Below are 25,094 nucleotides of genomic sequence, written 5' to 3'. Positions count from 1 at the left end.
CCTTATGAACCTGACATATTTTGTCAGGCATTATTTTGCTGTCAATAATAGGTTTAACTCACAGTCCAAATCAGGATAGAACTTGCAAAAAAATAGAAAGTTGAAAAAGGAAGAGACAGGTAAGATCCAATAGTATACTTTTGACTGTGGACTGTTTTTTTTAAGATTATAGTTTTTATATGCTTTAAAGTAAAATCTAATACAGCTCTGGAACAAGAACCCATATTAATGAATCCTTCCCTTGTCAGAAGTTTTCAATAATTTGTTGAGAATTTTTCTGTAGGAATATTTAAAATTGTTTTAGAATGTTTAACAACTGTAAAACAGTGAAATATTAAAATAATAAGTGAAATTTGGTGGGAAAACATTCAGAAACTCTTAGGCATTCCCTCTTTCTTCTCTTTCTTCTTTCTCTATTCCCTTATCAGCATAGCCCTATAGTATAGAGTCTATCATAGACTGTATTCCATCTCCATAGTACCCTGCCTATCCATTGAAAGGAGGAGTGTATATTCTCTTATCTCTTTCCATAGATCCAGATTGCTTACTATAATTACACAATGTTCAGGATTTTTTTTTTTTTTGGTTGGTTTTATTTCTATATTGCTATTTTATCGGTTCTGTTTCACTTTGCATTAATTCATAAGTTTTATCATTTCCCCAGGCTCTTCCATATTTTCTTTACAGCACTATAATATTTTATTGCATTAGAATGTGTGACATAATTTGTTCAGCAATTCCCTAATCAATAGTTACCCACTTTGCTTTCATTCTTTTGCTGCCACAAAAGTGCTGCTGTGACCATTTGTTATATTTGGAACCTTTCTGTCTTTGTTCTCCTTGGAGTATATGGTAGCAGTAGTATAGCTGGGTCAAAGAGTATGAACAGTTCAGTCGCTTTTCTTACATGATTTCAAATTGTTTTCCAGAAATGTTAGACCAATTCATAGCTCTGCCAACAGTATATTGGTATGTCTGTCTTCTGGGAGAAATTTTATTTGAGGATATGGACCCAAAGAAAGACTTGGAATGATGGATGTGTCAGGCTAATAGAATCAGGGGGAATATCTTGGATGAAGGGTGGTGGTGGTAATTTATTTCTTTTAGCTAGGGAGAAGAGAATACAGGATATTGAGTAAAATTGACTTGCTCAGAATAGAGTAATCATAACAATAGAGAGATAAGAGAAACTAGGGAGAATGTTGCATTTGTGTAAAAGTTTAAAGTCTAAAGTCAGGATATTAAATGTGATGTATAGTAGTGAGCATGGAAACAATAGAAAATTTTTAGAGGTATGGGATATAGTCAAATTAGTTGGGATGAATGGATGATTTTTTTTTTTTTTTGCTTCTCAGTTTGAGGACTAGAAGGAATAGAAGAGAAAAGGAACTATGAGGAAGGCAATAGGAAAGGTCAGGAAAAATATTCTGAATCCGCTGGTTATGTTTTTTGCCAAAATAATGGAGTTGAATTTATGAAGGAATAGTAGTAGCAGTGTAATGGTAATTTTCCAAAATAGCACAAGCTTCCTTTCTCCAACCCTTACTCACTGCCATGATGCTCAGAGGCTTATGATTTTGTATTCTAAACTGATTACAACAGTTTAGAAAATTTTGATTTTAAAAAGAGTAAGAGTTGTCCTAAGAAAGGTATAAACAATTCTCTTAAAATCATTTCTGAGTTGAAGCAAAGAATTTCTTCCTAAAATTGAGGAGCAAAAGGGTAATTTAATTTTATTCTTTAAACAATTGCTTCAATAGATCTTCAAAGGAAAACAAAAAACTCTGAGAAGTGGTCATTTTTTTTCTTGTCAAGTTTTATTCTCACTATCATTGTCTCTTTAAAAGGTTTCTAGTAGGGGGCAGCTGGGTAGCTCAGTGGAGTGAGAGTCAGGCCTAGAGACAGGAGGTCCTAGGTTCAAACCCAGCCTCAGCCACTTCCCAGCTGTGTGACCCTGGGCAAGTCACTTGACCCCCCATTGCCCACCCTTACCAATCTTCCACCTATGAGACAATACACCAAAGTACAAGGGTAAAAAAAAAAAAAAAAAAGGTTTCTAGTAGTCTTGTTTCTGATAAAAGGGTCCATGTATTCGTTAACCAGCTAACTAGCTTTGGTAGTATTTTTTTTGGTGATTCTTCTTGTTAATCAAGTTACTCCATGACCATCAAACTAGGAAAATAAATATTTCCTCTTAGTTATATTTTAGATGACTTTAGCAGGGACCATGGATTAAATTTATTGTAATGAGATTTCTTTTAGATTGGAATATCTTCTCATGATTATAATATTTTTATTTTTAACTTATTTAGGTACCAAAATAATAGTTAGAGTAGTATGTTGTCAAGAACAGATTTTTATGTAACATTTCATTAGGAGGGCTTTTAAGTTATATAGGTTGCCTAAGGTGTATTCTCTGTATTTGAATCCAGAAAGTTGACTGCATCCTATGTAAAGTAGCTTCAGAATCTGTTTTTCCCCTCTGAGTGAAACTATTATCAATCTTGTGCCTAAAATTTTCTCTCCTCCCTCCAACCTCCCCTCCCCAGTGTACTTAGATATTTGAGAGATGATAAACTCTTTGCTATTTTAAAAACAGAAAAGACCGAATTCATTGAAATTGATTGTTTTGGAGATTGTATTAGCATGTAAAGATGTTGTCAACAATGGACTATCCTCTCTGCAGTAGAGTGTCATTTTTTTTCCACTCCCATACCCTTGGGGAGTCTGGCAGGACTCTGGGTGTGAATTCTATAATTAGGGTTCCCCAGCGTGGCTCAAAACTACCTAATATATTTTCAAAATTTCTGAGGTGCCTTGAAAATCATAAGATGCTAAGAACAAACTTCTTGTATTGATTCCACTGTCAGTACAAATTTGAGAGTGTCAGGGATATTTGTTGACAGTTCCCTACCACTTATACTTAGTGAACCCCAATTAGATATGTGGTAACTTGGGAATGTGGTCATAGTGATATTACAAAATTTAATGTAGTTCTCTGCACATAGGCAATGAATAATCTTTGTATTTTATTTAATTTATTCTTATAAGCCTCAGCTGGTACCGTCTTTATGCCAAAACACAAATGTAATTAAACAGAACAATTCATTCTAAAAGTGAAAAACATTATATATAATCTGTTCCATTATCTGAGCCTATAGATTTAAAAATGATCAGAGAAAGAGAAATTCTTTTTTTTTTTTTAATTTTTATTTTTTAAACCCTTAACTTCTGTGTATTGACTTATAGGTGGAAGAGTGGTAAGGGTAGGCAATGGAGGTCAAGTGACTTGCCCAGGGTCACACAGCTGGGAAGTGTCTGAGGCCGGATTTGAACCTAGGACCTCCCATCTCTAGGCCTGGCTCTCAATCCATTGAGCTACCCAGCTGCCCCCGGAAAGAGAAATTCTATTTTAGATGATTATTAATTTTGACTTTATTTTTGCAAAGGCTTGAGTTAAACTTGTATTTGGTCTAGTTCATAGATAAAAATTAGTATTTTTCCTCTTCTTGTACATATTTAAAACCTAAAACATGCCAAAATGCCTAGGAAAACCTTTGTAATGAGTGATGTGCCACAGTCATACTCCTAAGTGATATGTTTTAAGTCAAAAAAATTTTTATAAGTACTCCATGAGAAGAAAAATGTAGATTATGTATGTTAATTTGGGACATGAACTTATAATTAATTTGTAATCACATTGGAAATAGTTTATGGATAAGTGTATTATGGGGATTTGGAAGTAAAAAGTGATCTTATATTTTCATGAAAATACTTCAGAATTTATCTGACTATGCTATTTTAAAATCATATATAAAAAGGCTAAAGGATGTATTCACTGACACACACTTGTTATGATTACTAATATGAAAAGATTTGTTAGCCATTTCTTTACAGATCTTAAACTTATCATTAGTTACCAAAAGAATTCCTTCCCAAATATAGCTAATTTATATCTCACTACCTAAAGAGCTATCAATTTTCAGTCTAATATATCTAAGCTATTTGAGCACTGATTTTTACGAAAAATGAATTTAGTAATGGCCTTCTTTTACCTTCAGGTCGTCTAAACTATTCATATCCAGGATCTGATAGTTCTCTGCTTATTAATGGTAAGTGCTAATTGTCTTAAGTTAGTGAAGTTCAATGAACGTGAGAAAGTATTATAGTTCTACATGCAGTTAAGGAGAATAAGTTTTATGATAGTGTTACTGTTGATTTGAAATAATCTAAGGATATTAATTTTATTCACTATAAATTATCAAAAATTGCCATAAAGATTTGAGAATAGACCGAATTGCTAGAATATGTTGGCAATGAAAAGAAATGAATATTCCTTAATGGTACATAGAATCATAGCTTATTAGAGCTGAATAAAATTAATTTGCCCCTACCCTTCTAGTTTTATATGTTAGTTCATTCTTTTGGTTGTGTCCAACTCTTCATGATCCCATTTGGGATTTTCTTGGCAAAGATTCTAGAGTGATTTGCCATTTCCTTTTCCAGCTCAAGCTCATTTTATAGTTGAGGAAACTGAGGCTAATAATGTTGTTAAGCCTGAGGTCAGATCTGAATTCAGGAAGCTTAGTGTTCCTGACTCCAAGCCTTATGCTCTCTCCACTGCGCCACCTAGCTGCACGAATGTAAGAATAATTGACACAGCATTTCAAAGTTTCAAAGCACTATTTGCATATGTTATTTCTTTCCAGGGATAATTTCTCAGAGGTGAAGTAATTTGCTTAAGGCTACAAAACAAATTAGTGGTAGGAGTTGTGACTAGAACAAAGGTCTACTGACTTTAAATCCATCTTACAGTTCTGCTATATCTGCCATACTCCTCACCCCTATTTCGTAATTGTAATCTTAATTTTTGCTAGATTGGCATTTCCATAAAGAAGTATGGCATGATGGTTGACCCTTAAAGACAAAAATTCATGTCTTTATCGTTATCATTATGCATTGTACACAATAATAGTAGCAGGCATTTAAAGTTCTTAGAGCCCTTTATGTATACATTATTAGTGTATGTATGTGATGGTAATAATACTGAAGGTATTGCTTTTCCTGTTGTTCATACATGGGACCCGAGGCTCATAATGGTTAAGTGATTTATTAGTGTCATGCCAATCAGAAAGATTGGAGCCTGGGTCTTCCTGACTCTCAGTTCAGCCCTTTATCTGTTTTTATAGACTATGAGAGCAAACAGTTGATGCTTGTTTATTGAATATTTGAGTAATGACTAAATATATACTCAAGCATATGAAACCAGAAAAAGCACACTTATTACCAATATCACTAAAACATTAGAGAGGATGTTATATAGTATATAAGCTATTTGATATCTGCCTAATGAGGACAAAATGCCAGTAACTGTGGTAGGTGCTTTATCTGCTAAAGCTGTAACTCTGCTAAATTATCATGTATTTTTAAATATCACTCAGACTAGGCTTCTTTTTGTGTAAGGGTTCTGGTTAAGTTGTGAAAAATATTTACCTAATAATAATAATGTGTTAGGTAAATGTAAACTTTTTATTTATGAAGTGATACTTTAAACATTTGAAGATCACGAACTATCCTAAACTATTATGAGTAATCTCCAAAGGGAAGGACAATTAAAAAATTCACATAAATTTACTTGTTAATCTTCATTTTTAACCCAATCAAAATCCTGTAGCGACTTTTAGGACTCAGACCCTTATAAATGAAAAACAAAACCCAAGAAGAGCAGAGAATATCTTTTCCTTTTCTGTATGCCATAAAGGATTTGCTATTTAATGTGAGACAGAGGTGGTTTCTTGATGAGTCATCTCCTAAGTGCATATGGAGTAGAAGATCTTTGAAAAAAGAGGGAAAGGCCTCATCTGACCCTCAGCTTCTGCTGTCTACAGAAATAGACACTTATCTCTATACTTGTTTAGTTGAAGCTATTTGGGTGCAGCAGATCCTTAAAATAACTCTAAAGCCTGGAGGAAATTCCCTCATCCTGACACAGCCCTTTTGAACCTATACCTTGCATAGAGGCAAAGTTCCCAGTGGAACACTTCAAATCTCAGAGTTTATACTAGAGGTAAAAATAGTATAACAGAAGACTTATAGAACCCTGATGGTCAAGAACTAGGAAATGTCTCAGGGATTAGTAGCAGAATCCTAATTCTACCTCCTGGACAATAGAATCTTTCTTTCTTTCTTTCTTTCTTTCTTTCTTTCTTTCTTTCTTTCTTTCTTTCTTTCTTTCTTTCTTTCTTTCTTTCTTTCTTTCTTTCTTTAGTGTAGGCCTTGGAAATGGGGGAGGGGTTAGCTAAAAATGCATATAGCTCCTTGTTCCAGAGCATTACATCTCAGTTTTAATGAAGGTATGATTCTTCTTCATTCTAGAAGAGTGAAAAACACTATATGTAATTTGTCTCATTATCTGAGCCTGCAGATTATAAGGAATAAGTTGAGGATAGGGAAAAGACACTTTTATTCTTAGAGAATTTCATTGTTAAGAACTGTGACATTTCCTCGTTTTGCATTCTCTATGCCAGAAAAATCATAAGTCTGAACCAAAAATAAAATTGCTTCTATTTTTTTGAGATATATTTATTATGTATTTTAAAACACTTCATATTATGTTTAATTATTTGGAGGAAAGATGCAATGACAATTTAAAATTTTACTTAATAATAAAAAAGTGAATCCTTATAATTCATGCCTGCCTCTCTCCTTAAGATCTGGTAATGGCTTTCCAGGGTATATCTTGTCAAAACATAAGGCCTTTATTAGCTACTGCTCTTAGGTGAATATACTCAATATTTTCATTATGCCATCTTTTATTCATTTAACAAATATTGTGTGCTTGCTGCATAGAACTGTACTAGGTGCTGGGGAAATACAGTTTTAAAAATAAGACTAATAGTACTTAATAAACAAAGATAAATGTAATATACAGTATTTTATGATAAGGGCCTTTGACAGTCAGGAAAACTTCATGGAGTAAATTGTATTTGAATTGGATGTTAAAGGATGGGTAGGAATTAAACAAGGTAAATAAGTAACATATGTAAATCACTTTAAAAACTCTTAAGGCTTTCTATAAATGTTAGCTATTAAATTTTAGGTATTAGAAGGACATTCCAAACATTGGAAAAAGTAGAAGCAAAGAGATGGGGGGCACAGAGCCCAATTTGGCATTCATTTCACATCTTTCTCTGAGCCTTCTCTCAGACTATTTCCTTTACTTGCTTTCTTTTCCTTGCCCACCAAATTCTTTTTTTATACTTACTCCATTGATTATGCAGGTTTTTGGGAGGGAAGAGGAGGAGTCCTGATCAGGATTTCATTGGCTTAGGGAACTCTTGATTAAGAAACTGAAAATAATTTCTTTATCTAACATTTAGTTTACATTTTCTTATGTGTTAAAAACCACTAGCTTTTGGAGCTGTTTTTGGAACTGTTTGTTTTATTTGCTTTGTAAAGTTCCTGACTTTGATGTTTAGTAAAATGATGGTAGCTAAAATATTAGTCCTATTTTTTTTATCATTTCTTCTTTATAGACCATGAGTTTCTAGTTCCATTAGTTGATTGTAGATCTAGTTTCCTTTTGATTAGACATTTTTTAAAAAACCCCGAAGGTAATGTGACATAATGGATTTGTATGTAAAAAGAGTTTAGGATTTGGCTTTTCCTCTAATTAGCTCTGTGACCTAGGGGTAGAAAAGTAGGTTCTCTGTGCTTTTTAGACAAAATAGGTGCTCAGTATGTTGATTTTGAATTTCATCTTCATTTTCCTTATCTATGAGTCACACTAGATGATTTTTAAGGCACCTTAAAGCCCTAAATTTCTTTGAATCTCATGATGAAACACAGTTTTGTTGTAATCCACTGTGTCTAAAATGAGGACTATATATAGAAAATCTTATTATTGAATCACTGCATAATAATTGTTGCTAAACACTACCAATAAAGCAACATTGTGTAGTGGATAGATTGCAGAACTTAAATTCCAGAACACCTGGATTTGTATCCTGTTGTGCAGTTGCAATTACATAACTTTATCAAGTCAAGTCATAGGCTCACAGTGCCCCAGTTTCCTTATCTGTAAAATAGGGATAGTAATAATTGTCATATGTACCTCACAGGATTGTTGTGAGGCTCAAATAAAATAATTTATATAAAGAATTTTATAAACCTTAAAGTGTTATACAAATATTACTCTTATTAAAAGTTCATGTATATTTGTAATCTCATAACCCATTGAACAGTAAATGTCAAGAAAGTAAGATGCCTCTCCCTTCAAAATAATACAAGTTAAGTCAAGGTGATCAAACAATATTTAGGATTACTGTGTTCCAGACCCCTAAGCTCTGGGGATGCAAATGAAGGCAAAATATTCTTTACCCTCAAGGAACTCATATTGTAATGGAGGAGATAATATGTAAACTATGTACAATCAAGATATATACCTGTTGAATTGGAGGTCATCTCCAAAGAAGGCCATTCAAGGGGATAAGGAAAGGCTTCTTGCAGAAGGAAGGGTTTTAGCTGAGATTTGAAGCCAGGAAGCAGAGATGAGGAGGGAGAGAACTCCAGTTTTGGAGGTTAATTGGTGAAAATTCAGATGGTCAGGAAATGAAATGTCTTATCAAGGAATAATAAAAAGGCCAGCACTACTGGATCATAAAGTATGTGGAGAGAATAAAATTTAAGAAGATTAGAAATATAGGAAGGGGTCAGTTTATGAAAGTATTTAAAAGCCAAATGAGATTTTATATTTGATCTTAGAGGTGATAGGAAGCCACTGGAGCTTACTGGGGGTAACTCTAAAAAAGAGTAACATGATTAGACCAATTTCTCCAAGTCTGTGCCAGCAGAGCACAAGCTCATTAAGGTTCTACAAAGTGGAAAGCTCTAAGTATGGACATGCATCTGTAGTCTACTGAAAATGAAGCAGTAAAAAGCACAGTGATAGCTACTAAAGGGTAGACTACCAAGTAATCTGTTTTCTCATCTATAGCCACTCATGATGAGTTGAGCATTTTTTCTCTATGTTGGAGGGAGTAATGTTTGCACTGATGAAATCAAAGATTCCCTGAAGTATTGAAGTAATTGTTTCATCATTCTTGTAATATTTCTAGATTTCATATACATGATTTCATATATCACATCACATTTTTTAACATAAAATTGCATCAAATTGCCAACAATTCTTTGTTATTTAGAAGCTGATTATTATGCTTGTATCATTGTCAAAGCATAAGCTTTCATTTTTTTTTCAAACATGGCACATTTTGGCCTTTACCTCTCAATGTTCTGGGAAACTTTGTAAGATGCAGAGAAAGTACTTACCTGCTAGTAGAAGGAGTTTCCTCACCTGGGAGTCTAAAAAAAAAAACAAAAACAAACTAATGAAAGAAACCACAGTTATTGTTTCTATCCCTACATATAGTGTTATTTAATTATCAGCTCTTATTACAAGAAGACAGTTTTAGAAAGAGCATTGGATTTTGAAATATAAGACATGAGTTTGAATTCAGTCTGTGAAGATTCCAATCACTGTTTGCCATTAGGCATGTCATTTAACTCCAAAGTTTCCTTGGCCCATTACAGTTTCTTACTAATAGAGTACTTGACACATGGTAGGTTTTTAAATAATACTTAATGAGTGATTGTTTATCTGTAAAATCAGGATTATAAATACTTGTACTACTCACCCTACAGGATCTTGTGGGGATAAAATAAAGCAAAGTATTTCATTCTATAAACCAGGAATCACTAAGATCAATGGAAATTAGCTTTTGTTGTTATATCTCACAGTAGCTATGTTTTATTTTGTAGTGATGTTTTTAAACCAAAAAAACCTGCTTATTTTCTATTAAAATATTTCCCCTTGATACTGCTAGCTTTGGGGGGCACTTGGCTTCCTATGCCACTTGTCTTATGTTAGAGACACTTGACTTTCAAATGAAATAATAATGTTTGTAAAACTCTCAGCACAGGGCCTACCACATAGGTTCTTAATAAATGTTTGCTCTCTTCTATCCTTTGTATCCTTGTAGTTCTAACATAGCTGTCCTAACATTTTTACATTAGATTACGATACTTGTTTACCTTACCTAATCATAACATTAATTTCATGGTGAAGGGCTCATTGACAAGGGCCTTGGTTTTATAGGCATTCATGGAATTTAGGGTTGAAAGGAACCATAGAGATCATTTAGTTCAACCACATCATTTTTAATAGTTTCATCTTATAATCAACATTGATGCTATACAAAAAAGCTAGATCTTATATCATTAGTATATTTTACATGAAAAATCAAATTAATTTTTCAGTTATCCCCCTGTAAAAAAAGTTACATTTCATTTTTATAGAGATGTGTTCATATGAGTTTTCCTGACTTCAAATCTGGCCCCGAACATTTTACTGGTTGTGTGACCCTGGGCAAGTCATTTAACCATCTTGGCTTCACTTCCTCATCTGTAAAATGAGCTAGAGAAGGAAATAGGAAATTACTTCAGTATTTTTCCCAAGAAAACCCCAAAAGGGGTCACAGAGAGTCAGATATCACTCACTATAGCATGACTGAACAACAATTTTTCATATTCATATATCTTTATTATTTAAAAAACAAATTATAGCTAAGAACCTCAAAAATTCAGTGACCTATGATTCTTGGAACTTCTGTGAGCCCTGAACATCCCCTATTAAGATGTGGTCATGCCCAATGTCATTTCACATTAACTACCTTTGTAACTTTTTATCAAATCACATAACTGCCCTCTTTTCCTCAATTTCCTAAATTCATTGAATTATCAGATACTATGTGACTGGCAGCCTTTAAGGGTAGTGTTGAGAATGTTGCTCTATGCTACATCAATAAGATCAGTTAGGTTAATGACCTAAGGAGCTTTCCATAACATTGTTAGATAAATCTTAATATAAAATTACAAAATCTCACTCCTAGTACTATTATGGATAGTTTGGCACCCACATATGTCATTGTTGTTATGGAATTTATATTATGAGAGATTGTTTTTGTGGAACCATTTACTGTTTCGTGTGCTTTGCCTGTATAAATTTTTTATTGTCATGCAAATCACACTTCCATATTGGTCATTGTTGTAAGAGCACACTCATACATAATCAAAATTCCAAAATAAAACCACAGATTCACTGATGTGAAAGACAAATCCAACAGTTCTTTCTCTGGAAAGGAAAAAAAAAAGTTCATTCCCCATCATAAGTCTTTCAGGATGGTCCCAGATCATTGCGTTGTTGAGAGTAGCCAAGTTTTCACAAATATTCATCATCCGATATTGCTGTTGTGTACAGTGTTCTCCCAATTCTGCTTATTTTGCTCTGCATCAGTTCCCACAGATCTTTCCCAGCTTTTTCTGAAATCCTACTGCTTATCATTTTTTAAGGCCCAATAGCATTCCATTACCAACATGTACCACAATTTGTTCAGCTATTCCCCAATTGATGGGGCATCCCCTCAATTTCCAATTCTTTGCCACCACAAAAAGAGCAGCTATAAATATTTTTGTACGAGTAGGTCCTTTTCCCCTTTTACATTATCTCTTTGGGATACAGACCCAGTAGTGGCATTACCAAATTTTGAAGGGTATGCACAGTTTTATAGCCCTTTGCTCTCCATAATGGTTGGATCAGTCCACAACTCTGCAAGCAATGTGTTAGTGTTCCAGTTTTGCCACATCCTTTCCAACATTTACCACTTTCATTTACTGCCATATTGGCTAATCTGATATGTGTGTGGTGATACCTCAGCATTATTTTAATTTGCATTTCTCAGATCAAGATTGATTTAGAACATTTTTATATGATTATTGATGGCTTTGATTTCTTCATCCAAAAATTGCTTGTTCATATCCTTTGACCATTTATCAATTGAGGAATTTGCCTGTATGAATTGAACATAGCTTAACCTATATTGTTGACTGTAACAGTAGATCTGCTTAAAAGGGAGGGGTTTCTTTTTGTTTGGGAAAAGCCCTACAGGAATTATAAAGGCATTAGACTGTATAGATGCTGAGGAAACCTAGAATTACCATTATTTGAGTCATAGAATCTTACATGAACAAGAGGTGCCTATGCTGTTTGTAGAATTTTGAATAGGGAAGGAGATGGGAGGATGAATACTGTAGTTTGTGTTGCCCAGAGACAATAAAAACAGAAGTAATATCTAGTCATCAAAGTGTTTTTAGGGAAACTGAAGAATCTATTCTATTTGTAAGGTCTTTTTGAGAAACTTAATTCCAAGGCAATCCTCTTAATTTATAGCTGTTGTTCTCCAAATTTTTCCTTAGATTCTTTCAAGCTTCATTTTAAGCTCAATTCTCCTTTTGTTTAATGAAAATATGGAATAGTCAGTGTTCTTGGCATGTATTGATTTTGGGGGAAGGTTGAAGGAATAATTTTTTTTTTCCTATAATATTTGAAAAAGCTGAAGTGCATCCAAATGGAAGCAGTCAAGATGTTGAAGGGGTTGAAAGCAATACCATTACAGGAACAGTTGAAAGAATTGGGAATATTCAGCAACTTGAGAGGAGGGACTTAGCAGAGTGTCTGGCACAAAGTAGGCATTAAATAAGTGCATCTTGATTGATGTTTAGCCAGGAAAAGAGAAGGTGGGCTGCCTTCAAGTAATTGAAAGATAGTCATGTGGAAGACTTATTATATTTATTTTGCTTGGCCCCAGAGGGCAGAAACTAGAAGCAGTGAGTATTAAGTTGTCAAGAAGCAGATTTAGGTTTTGAGATAATAAAGAAAAACTTCCTAAAAATTAATTATTCAAAAGTGTTATGGGCTGTCTCTGGATTCTTCTTCATTAAAGGCCTTCAAAGAAAGGCTCAATGATCACTTGTTATGGATATTACAGATGGGGTTCTTGAACATATATGGATCAGATTCTATGACGTAATTTGGTTTCTGTTTCTTGCATCGTAATTTAGCCTTCAGAAGCTTATGTTGTATGCTAGGTTTAAATATGAGCAAATGAAAGATAGGTTTTATCAAAGTAATCAAAGTGCTTTTTTCTCTCTCATGGACTTAATCATTAGTTTCCAAGCAAATGACCATCATATATCTCTGGAAACCTTTAAAGGCAGTGTTGGGCATGTTGCTATACAGTGCAAGTATCATTCCACTTATTTCTGTGTTGTTTTGAAAAAAAGAATCTTGAAAAACAAGTTGAATATGATTTATTGTGTGGATGGGTTTTTTCCTGCTTTTAGCTGCATAAGAACTTCAAACTTTCCAGATATTTTCAAATATCTGTTTGCTTTTGTGTGAGAGATGATTAGTATAGGCCCAGTGGCTAGGATGATGGACTAGGAGACATTACTGGGTTCAAATGGGACCTCAGACACTTCCTAGCTGTGTGTCCCTGGGCAAGCCATTTAAACTCCTTTGCCTAGCTCGTACTGTTCTTCTGTCTTTTAAAGTTTCTTTTAAAAAATTATGTAAGTGAAGTTTCTTTTAAAAAATTATGTAAGTAAAATTTGCCAACTGTGAGACTTAGCATTTTGAAATTGATTCCGTATACATTTAAATTCACCAAATGTTTACTAAAAATCTATACTTAAACTGTGCTGGGCACTGAGGTTACAAAGATGAAAACTATATGAAGCTTCTGCTTTGAAGGGCCCTCACTAATGGAAGCATATTAAATTTATACAAGTGGGGTAGAACAGAGAGTCTGATTATGTCAAGAGAGAGAATCAAGCTGCCCCCAGTTACATTTGAAGAAGGAACATACCTCTTTCAGCTGGATGTGATCATAGAGAAGGTAGTACCTTAAAGTCTTAAAAGAAAAGGATTTCAAGAACCTAAAAAAACCTCAGACTACTATAAAGTGTTTCCAACTCTTTCATGCTATGGAGATTCTGGTTGAACTTAGTTCACTTAAGGCTTCTTCCAACTCTGATTCTGTAGCATGTGATTGGCTAATCTCAGTGGGTCTGGTTTGCACCTCAAATCTGTGGCCTTTATCTTGCCCAAGAGAAATTACATAATGCCTTTTTGAAGTCAGGAATACTTTTTTGAAGTCCCAGGTAATACCAGAAGGACCAGAATGAAATGAACATTCATTTTCTTTTGCCTAGTATATTTTATATAGTATTGCCTTGGCGGTATAAGATTTTCTACCTCTGTGTGCAAAAGCAGTCATCCTTAGTTGTGTGTTGTTTTCCTGTATAGTTATTCTGCCATTTCCTCTACAAAATTGACTGTTATACAAAAACTTATAAAATAAAACATATTAATGAAAAATGTTGAAAATAGATATATTTCCTTGCCTCTGAGTAATTCAGAACTTTTAAAGCATTAAGTAAACATATTTGCTGCTGTGAGAAAATTAATAAGATCACTTTAAGGTTAAGCACTAAATAGTATTTCATAACATGAAATGGGGTTGATTATGTTTGTAAAGCATGGGATAGAAGCTTATTGGGAAAAGTACATTCAAAACCAGAATAATTTCAACCAAAAGGAACTTATTGAGCCTGTTTTAGTTCTGGTGTTCTAAAGCAGAGGTTCCTAATCTTTTTTTTGCTTCTTATAGACTTACTAAAATTTTCTGTAATTTAAATCTTAATTTTATAATTATTTATTAAATAGCAAAAAGTGGGCTAGAGAAAGAGATGGCATGAGCTATGTGGCTGGCCATCTACTCCATGAACAGGCTGGGCCAGGCCAGATCCAGATTTCATCTTCCTGAGTGTCAGGTTCTAGAAAAAAGGAGCCAGTTTCCTTAGCCCCTTGATCTTTGAGATGTCCCTTTCCAGAGCCTCTCTGATTGGAAGATTACTCTTCCCTCCCTTTCCCAACATAACAGGAACAAACTAACTGACTTAATACATGAGAATCCTTGTTAACAAATAAAGAACTGGTTTTCAACCTGCCCATCCTTACCACAGACAAAAGAACTAGACAAGAAGTGAGGAGGACTCCACCTCTCAGCCTATGGGGAGAAGCCAATCTATAGTTTCAGTCTAAAGTCAAACCTCAGTCAAAAATCCAACTAAATGGGCGAGGGACACGAATAGGCAATTTTCAGATAAAGAAATCAAAAGTATCAATAAGCACATGAGAAAGTGTTCTAAATCTCTAATAATTAGAGAAATGCAAATCAAAACAACTCTGAGGTACCACTTCACACTTAGCAGATTGGCTAAAATGATAGCAGGGGAGAGTAATGAATGTTGGAGGGGATGTGGCCAAATTGGGACTTTAATGCACTGCTGGTGGAATTGTGAACTGATCCAACCATTCTGGATGGCAATTTGGAACTATGCCCAAAGAGAGATAAAAGAATGCCTGCCCTTTGATCCAGCCATACCATTGCTGGGATTGTACCCCAAAGAGATCATAGATAAACAGACTTGCACAAAAATATTTATAGCTGGGCTCTTTGTGGTGGCAAAAAACTGGAAAGCAAAGGTATGCCCTTCAATTGGGGAATGACTGAACAAATTGTGGTATATGCTGGTGATGCAATACTATTGCGCTCAAAGGAATAATAAACTGGAGGAATTCCATGTGAACTGGAAAAGACCTCCAGGAATTGATGCAGAGCGAAAGGAGCAGAGCCAGAAGAACATTGTACATAGAGACTGATACACTGTGGTAAAATCAAATGTAATGGAAGTCTGTACTGGCGGCAATGCAATGACCCAGGACAATTCTGAGGGATTTATGGAGAAGAACACTGCTCACATTCAGAGGAAGAACTGCAGGAGTGGAAACACAGAAGAAAAACAACTGCTTGAACACTTGGGTTGATGAGGACATGATTGGGTATGTAGACCCAAAAAGACCACACCAATGTAACTATCAATAATATGTAAATAAGTCTTGACTATGGGGGTTGGTGTTGGGGGGGACAGGGTTGAGGGGATGGTGAAGGGTAAAGTAAAAACATGAATTATGTAACCATGGAAAATTTTTCTAAAAATAAAAAATTTTTAAAAAAAGAAAAAAAAAGAAATAAAATGTATATTGTTCTTTTTAAAAAAATCAAACTAGCTTTAAAATCTAAACTGTGTTTTGGGAGGGGGCCAAAAAGGGATACAAATTAATATTAATTTTCCACAGATCCCTTTAGCAAGTAGGTAAAACTTATGGACCCCTTCTCAGAATTATGTTTTTAAATGTATAAGATAAAATAGATAAGTTTACAAAGGGAATCAATTATATTGAAATTTAGTTTATATATATATACATATATATATATACATATGTATTTTTTAAAACCAAGCTGGCAAATCTTACCCTGTTCTTGAGTTAAATGTAAAGATCAAAAATGATCTTTGCCCTCAAAGATCTTATAATCATAAGAGAGAGGATGTGTAGGATATAGTATATGCCAATGATGGCAAACCTATGGCATGGGTGCCAAAGATAGCACACAGAGCACTCTCTGTGGGTCTCTTCTCCACCCCTCTGCACCCCACCCACCCCCAGTTCCTTACTATAATTATATTTACTTAACTACACCAGGGCAGAGGGCCTTGGGTGGAACTGTTCCCCTCTCCCACTCCTCTGTCTGATAACATTTTTTCACATCCCCAGCTCCTCTGCCCAGCAGCCAATGGGAGTTCATAGCTGGTAAGGTTGGGTGGCTTGCAGGCCTCAGAGCTGGAGGAGAGTGGAGTGCTGGTACCACTCCCTTTCCCCTCTCTACTTGCTGAGGGCATTCCTCACTTCACTGCCCCTCTGCCCAGCAGCTCATTGGGAGTGCTTCCTCCCTCCCTGGTGTGGGGTAAGGTGGTGGTGGAGGAACAGATATGCTCAACATTCAGTGCGGAGAAGGGCACAGCACAAGGTCTCTGGGCAGGGTGGGCACATCACTTGGTCTGGGGGGTGGGGCCAGGGACTAGCACTCCCTTTTGAAAAGGTTTGCCATCACTGGTATATGTGATGGTAATTATTACTCCAAAGTTTAATTCTATGACCTCTCAAACAAGTAGAACTTTATTAATTATTTTATATCTTACCTTTATGATGATGGCAATTTGGTGTGATTTGTTCATGGAACATCATAGCAGTAAACTAATGGATTTATACTTCATTTGAAGCCAAGCCCATAGATATAGAAATCCAAACATTTAAATATATAATGTAGATGCATTATGAACCCACTTAATTAGATGTTTGCTTTATGAAAGGATTCAACATTAAGTATCTTTAAAAAGTGAGCTTCATTTGGACATTTTCTGTAAAATAATTGCTTTTATTTTCAAGGAATTCAGTGTATCTTTGGCCATGCTATGAGTTTTTAAAAATGACATTGTGTCTTGTTTCTCTTTTCCATATTTGTAGTTTTGTTCTGTAATTAATTGGCATCTCTGACTTTCTAGTTAGTCACTTTCTTTTCCTAAGATAGAATGGCATAATGGAAAAAGCACTGAATTTGAAGTCAGAAGAAGGTTTTTATCTCTTCTCAGCCACTTCTCAGCACTTTGACTTTAGATAAATAATTTCTCTGGGCCTCAGTTTATTCATCTGTAAAACGAAAGAGTAGCAGGTAATCTGTCTCAGCTCCCAAGTCCAAATCTATAATTTTATTTACTTGACCCCACCAATGTTTTTGAATCCCTTTTGAAGAGTGATTTCTTTGAACTATTTTAGTGAAAGTTCTTTCTACTCTTCAAATTTAAGAATCTTTGTACTAGAATTTCTACCTTTGTCTACTTTGGTTGGGGGCAGGAAAAGGAAGAGGACTGAGGTGAAGTGTAGTATCATAGCCTGAATATGTTCACAACTCTTTGCCCACTCCAAGTATATCTTCCATTTAGCTGTCAAAGGCTTCTCTCTCTCTCTACCTCTATCTCTCTCTCTCTCTGTCTCTCTCTCTCTCTCTGTCTCTGTCTCTCTCTCTGTCTGTCTTTCTCTCCCCCCCCCAAGTTTAGTTTGCATACTGTAGTAGTATATGAGACAGAAAAATGTTTGTAAATTAAATAGACTATATAAAACCTAATAGAAAAATACTGATTATGAAAGTGATTGATTTATCATTCTTATATTTCTTTTTTTTAACTTTCCTTTCATAAGCAATTAAAGAGAAAATAAACACACACTACTTCTCCACTCCCCCCAACAATTAAGTAAGCTCCAGTGGCTCTCTGTCACCTCCAGGATCAAATATAAAATCCTCTGTTTTTTAAAGACCTTCATAATTTGACCCCTTTCTACCTTTTTAGTCTTTTTACACTTTATACATATCAAGTATTCGATGATCCAGTGACACTGGCCTCCTTTCTTGTTGTTTAGTCATTTCAGTTGTGTCTGACTTTTCATGAGCCAATTGGAGATTCTCTTAGCAAAGATAATGGAATGGTTTGCCATTTCCTTCTCCAGCTCATTTTACAGATGAGTAAACTGAGCAGATAGTGTTAAGTGACTTGTGCAGGGTCACATAGATTTGAACTCAGGAAGATGAATCTTCCCATCTCATCCACCTACCTAGCTGCCTTTGCTGTTTGTCAAACAACATACTCTATTTCCCAACTCCAGGCATTTTCTCTGGCTCTCCCCAGTGCCTGAAATATTTTCCCTCTTCATCTCTCACTTCCTAAACTGAGATCCAAAATTCTAAAGATGGTCTTCCTGGTCTCCCTTAATTTTAGTGCCTTCCATATGTTGATTATTTCTATTTTATCCCATATAGACTTTGTTGTCCAGAGTTGTTTGCATATTGTTTCCTCCATTAGACTGTGAGCTTCTTGATAGCAGGGATTTGCCTTTTGCCGTTCTTTGTATCTCTTAGCACAGTGCTTGGCTGTAGTAGGGACCAAAAATATATTTATTGACTGAATACAAAATAATATATAACAAGACTTAATTTGAGATTTTTTTGGTACTTATTTTGTGGTAATACCCTGTTTATCAGCAAACTGCCAACTATACTAGATAATTTTTATAAGCAATAGAATAGAAAGCAGCAATTCTTAAGCATGATATAAATTTATATTAAATTTCATGCATAGTTATTGCTTGACTAAGAGGAATAATTTTTTCTACTTTCAGCACTTTTCTTGAACAGTATTTTTCAGATGATATTTAATAAGAACATTTCCTCCCTAAAAAATGTTTTCTCAAAGCAAATAATAGATACTTAATAGGATACAAGTATGTCATCAGCCTTTCTGTTTGCTTGACTCACAGTATTTCCTGTTAGAGCAGAAGAAAAACTTGACAGTCATGAGTTTGGAATGAATGATTGTTTTGGGGAAAAAAATTATTGCCAGATATTTCATAAGCATATTATCTTTTTGGATTAAATTGAAATAGGCAAAATAGGGCAAATGCTAAATATTATGATGCATAATAAAGTGGCAGAATTTAACTTAAATTTTTAACTTAGTGACTTTTATGTAGTTTTGCCATTTTTGGGGGCTATGGAGTTCAAAAGTTTAAGATTAGTTAGACTTTGCTCTCTATAGAAATGCTCTTCCTGGTGTTGTATTTATCTTCAAATTTTACCTTTTGGGTCTCATTTTGCTTTAACTTGTTGGAACTATTTCTTTTATTGACAGAGGTCCTGCTGATAAACAAACCAAACCAAACCAAACCAAAACAAACCAAAACAAAACAAAAAACCAGCATCATCTTTCCGTGGAAGAAAATGAATTTTATCATGAGTGATATTTTTATCTTTAGCCTCTTTGGTACCTCCTAGTTCCTTTTAAGATGATCTTATTTGAGGGGGCAGCTGGATTGAGGGTGGCTCATTGGCTTGAGAACCAGGCCTAGAGACGGGAGGTCCTAGGTTCAAATCTGGACTCAGACATTTCCTAGCTGTGTGATCCTGGGCAAGTCACTTGACCCCATTGCCTAGACCTTACCACTCTTTTGCCTTGGAACCAATACAGAGTATTGATTCCAAGACTGAAGGTAAGGGTTAATTAAAAAAAAAAATATATATATATATATATCTTATTTGATATTATTTATTAGATACCTGGGAAGAAACACCTGTCTGTTGTTTATATGGACATAGCCAAAACCTGATAATGTAGTTACTAAATATTCTTAAACAACATTGCTACATTCCCAACTTGCCTTGTTGCCTGAATGAATTAAAGGTCTTACCGTTACCAATGGTAAAAGCTGCCTCATGCTCTATAGGTAAAGTGGAAGACAGTTTCATGGTGGTTGTTGGGAGAAGATTAAATTGTAGTGTTGTTTGTCAGCACTGTCAGTGTTCATGATAAGATATCACAAAGATAAGCAATCTTCCCCTACCAAAAAATATAACTATTGCATAGTGCAATGGGCCATCTTGGGAGACATTCCCCCAACCCCCATCTTTTTCAAAATCTTTAAACAAAGGTTAAATTCCTCCCTGCCCCTACTCCCCCAATATCTTGTAGAGGGACTCATAGATATTAATTCTATTATTTAGGAGCTGCTTATCTACTTCTGGCTAACTTGCTTTGCAAGTCTTTTTGAGATAAATTTTAAAACTTTGAAACTCACTCTATTCTAGTTATGTACGGACGTAGGCTTGATGGAGCATGAGATTTCAAACTACTGCATTAAAATTAAATTTGGAGATGGTTTGAGCATTGGAGTTATCAGTATTGTCTTCCCATTAGTCACTTGAGAGCTAGTTATGGATACATATTAAAATTGCTGAGTATCTGACATGACAGTAAATATGAATAAAGTATCACTAAATTTCTGGTAGGCAGGGAACTGTGGCAAATAAAAGATCAGTATTAAGAATACATTCAATTCTAATATGCACATCTGATTTTCATAGTAGAGAATGCTGAGGACATGCTGACTTTTTTTTTTTGAAACACATATTAGAGCCTTTGGGGGTAGAGGGTTGGAACGGTGTGACTTTGTTGTTTAAAAAATGTTTATTTGAAATAATTAATGCCTAAATTTATATTTTAATGTTCAAAATGATTCAAGATACTGCAGTCAAGGAGTGAGAAATATGGTCAAACTTATGGCAATTTCAAAAGTCATGAGATGAAACCACACTTGAAATTTATAACAATGTTTGAAAGGTTGTTTTTTTTTTTCTCATTTGACATGCAGCAAGGACATATGGGCGAAGGCGAGGTAACATTATAATTTTTAACTTTCTAATGTTTAAATTGTATGACAAATCACTAAATTTGCATAGTCCCCAGTAATTTGTAAAAAAAAGGAAACAACTTTGACCCATGTGTAGTTTGTGTCCTGTAGTAATATATGAGACAGAACAATTTTTGTAAATTAACTTAACTATATAAAACTGAATAGCAAAGTACTCATTATAAAAGTGATTGATTTATCATCCTTATATTTCTTTATTTTTACTTTCTTTTATTAAGAAATTAAAGAGAAAATAAACTTAATCCTTAATATAGTAAGTTAACGGTTCAAAGCTAAGTTTACTTTCACAGAGAAAAACAGGATATTCAATGACACTTTTTTTCTAATAGAACATAGTGATTAGATTTTTTAAAAGTGTGTATTGAAACCCTAAAAGGACATTGAGATGTTTCAGTAAATTTCATCTTACTGTCAGATATACTATTAAATGTTAAACCACTAGTTCTCCAAATATATGTGTGTATTTAAATTTCATCTGCATTATTAAATTTTCCATTGTCATCTTAAGTCTAGAAATCAACAAAAACAGTAAATCACTCCCTGATTTGTAGTGTGTTTGGTGATTTCTGAAGTGCAAATGCTCATGCTGAAAATTTAACAGTAGGCTTTTGAAGCAGCTCCAATACTCCACTGGCCATACTCTGAACTCTTTTATATCTTAGGTCCAATCTTTTCTCGCCTTCTACTCCTGTGCATCAGTTGATGTGCAAAGTATCTAAAACCCATGCTACAAAATAGAAATTAGTGTCATCCTTGTCATACAATATCTGAAATATATGAAAAGGGGTTCTACAATACTGTTTTAGTTGATTCAATATGCAATTTCATAAATTGGTGCCCGTATGTCTTGTTTTCGTTTGTTTTTGAAACTAGGTCTCCTTGTCTGGCCCAGGCAGGGAAGTATACCTGAACTCATTGACCTGATCATTTTACTAATTGGCATAGGAGTTTTGTCCCAGTTCTGACTTAAGGCCTTTCCTTACACAGTGATGACCCCCTCTTTCTGAGGGCTTACCATATTTATGCCATGCTTAGTGGGGACACCCCAATTGCCTTTAGCCCATTGCACCTCAAAATTTCTGAGCTCCAGTGATCCACTATCCTTAACTTATCTAGTAACTAGGATTATAGGTGCATGCCACTATGCCCAGCCCAATTAATTATTTTTTAAAATAATTTTTTAACCTTTCATAATTCCTGGTTTCTAAAATAAGAGCTGAACAAATTATTCTTGTCCTATGAAGCAAATCTCAGACTGAATACTGCTATGTTAGCATTTGAAAAATATCCAGAAATATTAGTAAAATAACAAATTTAGAGAAATTTTTCTTAGAAGAATTTAAGTGACTATGCTGATATTTGTTATCTCTAATTTGACATTTTTAATATGTCATTAAATAATTAGTTTAATTATGTGAACATAGAAAAGGACCAAAAACCACTGGGAATAACTAAAAGAAAGTTGTAGTTATTTGACATATATAAATATCTCCAGAGAGCAGGTGTTATGTGATAGATTGTTAACAAGGATTCATATACAATATAACTTACACATAAGAAATTAAAAGGAAAACAACATTTGTTGCAAAAGGACATTGGGATCTTTCAAACGAGAGCATGCTTGTGGTAGTACTAAGAATTCAGTCCATTGATAAATTTATTATATAACCCATAACAATATCCTGCCAGAGTTACTAGTGACAAATACAAAGATTGACTGTAGTTATTTATAATATATCTTGTTTTTTTCTATTTCAGCACTTTTATTTGTGGTTAAATGTTTTGCTTGGCTTTTAAGTGAACATTACAGATGTTAGACATTGCTTTTACCAATTTCACATATACATTCCAAAAGATAGAATTTTCAGACAATAAATTTAATTTTCACATTTATAATTAAATTTCTTATTAAGAAAACAGTTAAATAATTTAGCTCAAAAGCCTTTCCGCCAGTGCTGTCTAGAGAATCTTTAATTTGGTAAGGCCAGACCCAATAAAGTTTAGCTCTTCGTCAAAGATTATATCCCATTAAGGTAAATTAAAATAGATACTTTATATGAATAATTGACTTGCTGTTCATTTTTTAAACAATTTTGATATTGAGAGTATTTTTAAAAAATGTGTTCTTGGATCTCTGAAGAACTTCATCAGATCAAGGTTCTAATTGTTCAGTGATGGACTTAAGAAGCACATCTGTCTTGGCAGTATCTGTAGAGTTCTGGCAATGCAGTAACCATCTAGTGCCAGACACTCACAAAAAGGTGCCCTTCTTATTTTGCTTTAACCCAGCTGGAGTTTCTGGATGCCAGAGGAATATTTCAATAGCCTAATATATAACTCTGCATTTCCTTTCTTAAAGAATTAACAATGTAAGGTGATAGAAATTTGAGCACATCTAAGCAGTTTTATTTTCTGCCCAATGAGTATGAGAATAGTAGTTTTGTCAAATTAGGACTTTTCATATGGTTTATATGTGGGGCCCTGGATACTTTTTCTGTTAGCATCTTTCATGTTCTCTCTTCCAGGCCAATCTTCACTGTTTCCAATGGAAGATGGGTTTTTGGATGATGGACGTGGGGATCAGCCCCTACATAGTGGCTTAGGGTCACCTCACTGCTTCACTCATCAAAATGGGGAAAGAGTGGAACGATATTCCCGCAAGGTTTTTGTGGGTGGATTGCCTCCTGACATTGATGAAGGTATGTTTAGAAATGGTGGTCAGTAGCATAGGTCTGCCCAAATTAGTATCTATAATTGTTTTTATATTGAATCAGTGCACAAAAAGAAAATTGCAACTGTTCAAGTTATTTTTGGTCTACCTTACTGTAGGTAGATGTGTATATGCCCCTCACAATGAAATATAATAACTAACATTTATATATAGTGCTTTCTAAAAAAACAGTCAACAAATACTAAGTGCCTACTATGTGCCAGGCACTGTGCCAAGGATACAAAGAAAAGCAAAAGACAATCCCTGCCCTAGAGGAGCTAACAGTTATGTCCCAACAAGCTATATATAGGATTAAATAGGAAGTAATGAATATAAGGAAAGGAAAGAGAATTAAATAAGCATTTTACATAGTGCTTACTACATGCCAGGCACTGTGCTATGTGCTTTTACAAATATTATCTCATTTGATCCTTTTAACAGTCCTGCAAGGTAGGCACTCTTATCTCTATTTTACAGTTGAGGAAACTGAGGCAAACAGGTTAAGTGACTTGCCCAAAGTCATACAGCTAGTAAGTATTGGAGACTAGATTTGAATTTAGATCTTCCTAAATCCAGGCCCAGCACTCTATGTACTATGCCACCTATCTGCCTTTAAACACTAACTTTAAGAGAGATTGAGATTTCTTATAAAAAGTGAGATTGAAGGAAATCAGGAAAGCCTGCAGGGTGGTTGTAATGGCTAATTAAAGGATCAAGATGTTTGGAGGAGAGTAGGGCCATAATGGAAGTAATAATCTGGGAAACTAGGGTAGAGGGCAGAATAAACCTTTCAGTAAGAATGGACTGTAAGATGGAATGGACTTTATAGTTAGGATGACAAATAAGGTTAGAATGAGTGAAGCATAAGGGAAAATGGAATGAAAGAAGGCTGGACAAAGGAATTTCAGAGTTAAAAATAGTGAAGGTAGAGTACTTGTAACCATGAGATCTTAGGTGATAACCATTTCTTTGTGTGACTGAGGTGGGGTGAAGTTACTCATATCTCATGAGCTGAAGAAGTTGATAGAATTGGGAAGCAAAGCTATTAGAACATCATATATAAATTTAAGGCTCTAATTATAAATGAAGAGTTTGGAGTTGAGGGAAAGAACCAGCTTCTGCATGGCAACAATTACTGGAGGACTGATAGATATGACCACTATGATCTGGGTAGGATGACATATATATGAGTCGACTGAACTAGAGGTTTGCTCAGTGACAGGAATAAGAACAGACTCCACAAATATGAGTGAGGAATAAAACGTTTGT

General features: G+C 34.6%; 1 protein-coding gene across 2 annotated transcripts in view; it reads left to right on the top strand.

The window, feature by feature from the left end:
- The window catches only part of CPEB4 (cytoplasmic polyadenylation element binding protein 4), a 77,797-nt gene that overhangs the window by 38,932 nt on the left and 13,771 nt on the right, over nt 1-25,094 (top strand). Inside the window, exons 4-6 of one of the 2 annotated variants that reach the window (XM_044664445.1) lie at nt 4,062-4,112; nt 21,056-21,079; nt 23,641-23,814. In XM_044664445.1, the coding sequence (XP_044520380.1) occupies nt 4,062-4,112; nt 21,056-21,079; nt 23,641-23,814 (249 nt within the window). The remainder of the gene's footprint in view (nt 1-4,061; nt 4,113-21,055; nt 21,080-23,640; nt 23,815-25,094) is intronic. The other variant, XM_044664446.1, reaches the window with a different exon arrangement.

The sequence above is a fragment of the Gracilinanus agilis genome, chromosome 2 (genome assembly GCF_016433145.1).
Source record: "Gracilinanus agilis isolate LMUSP501 chromosome 2, AgileGrace, whole genome shotgun sequence".
Lineage (NCBI taxonomy): Eukaryota > Metazoa > Chordata > Mammalia > Didelphimorphia > Didelphidae > Gracilinanus > Gracilinanus agilis.
The sequence above is the reverse complement of the archived record's forward strand: the minus strand, read 5'-3'. Positions and strand labels throughout refer to the sequence as shown.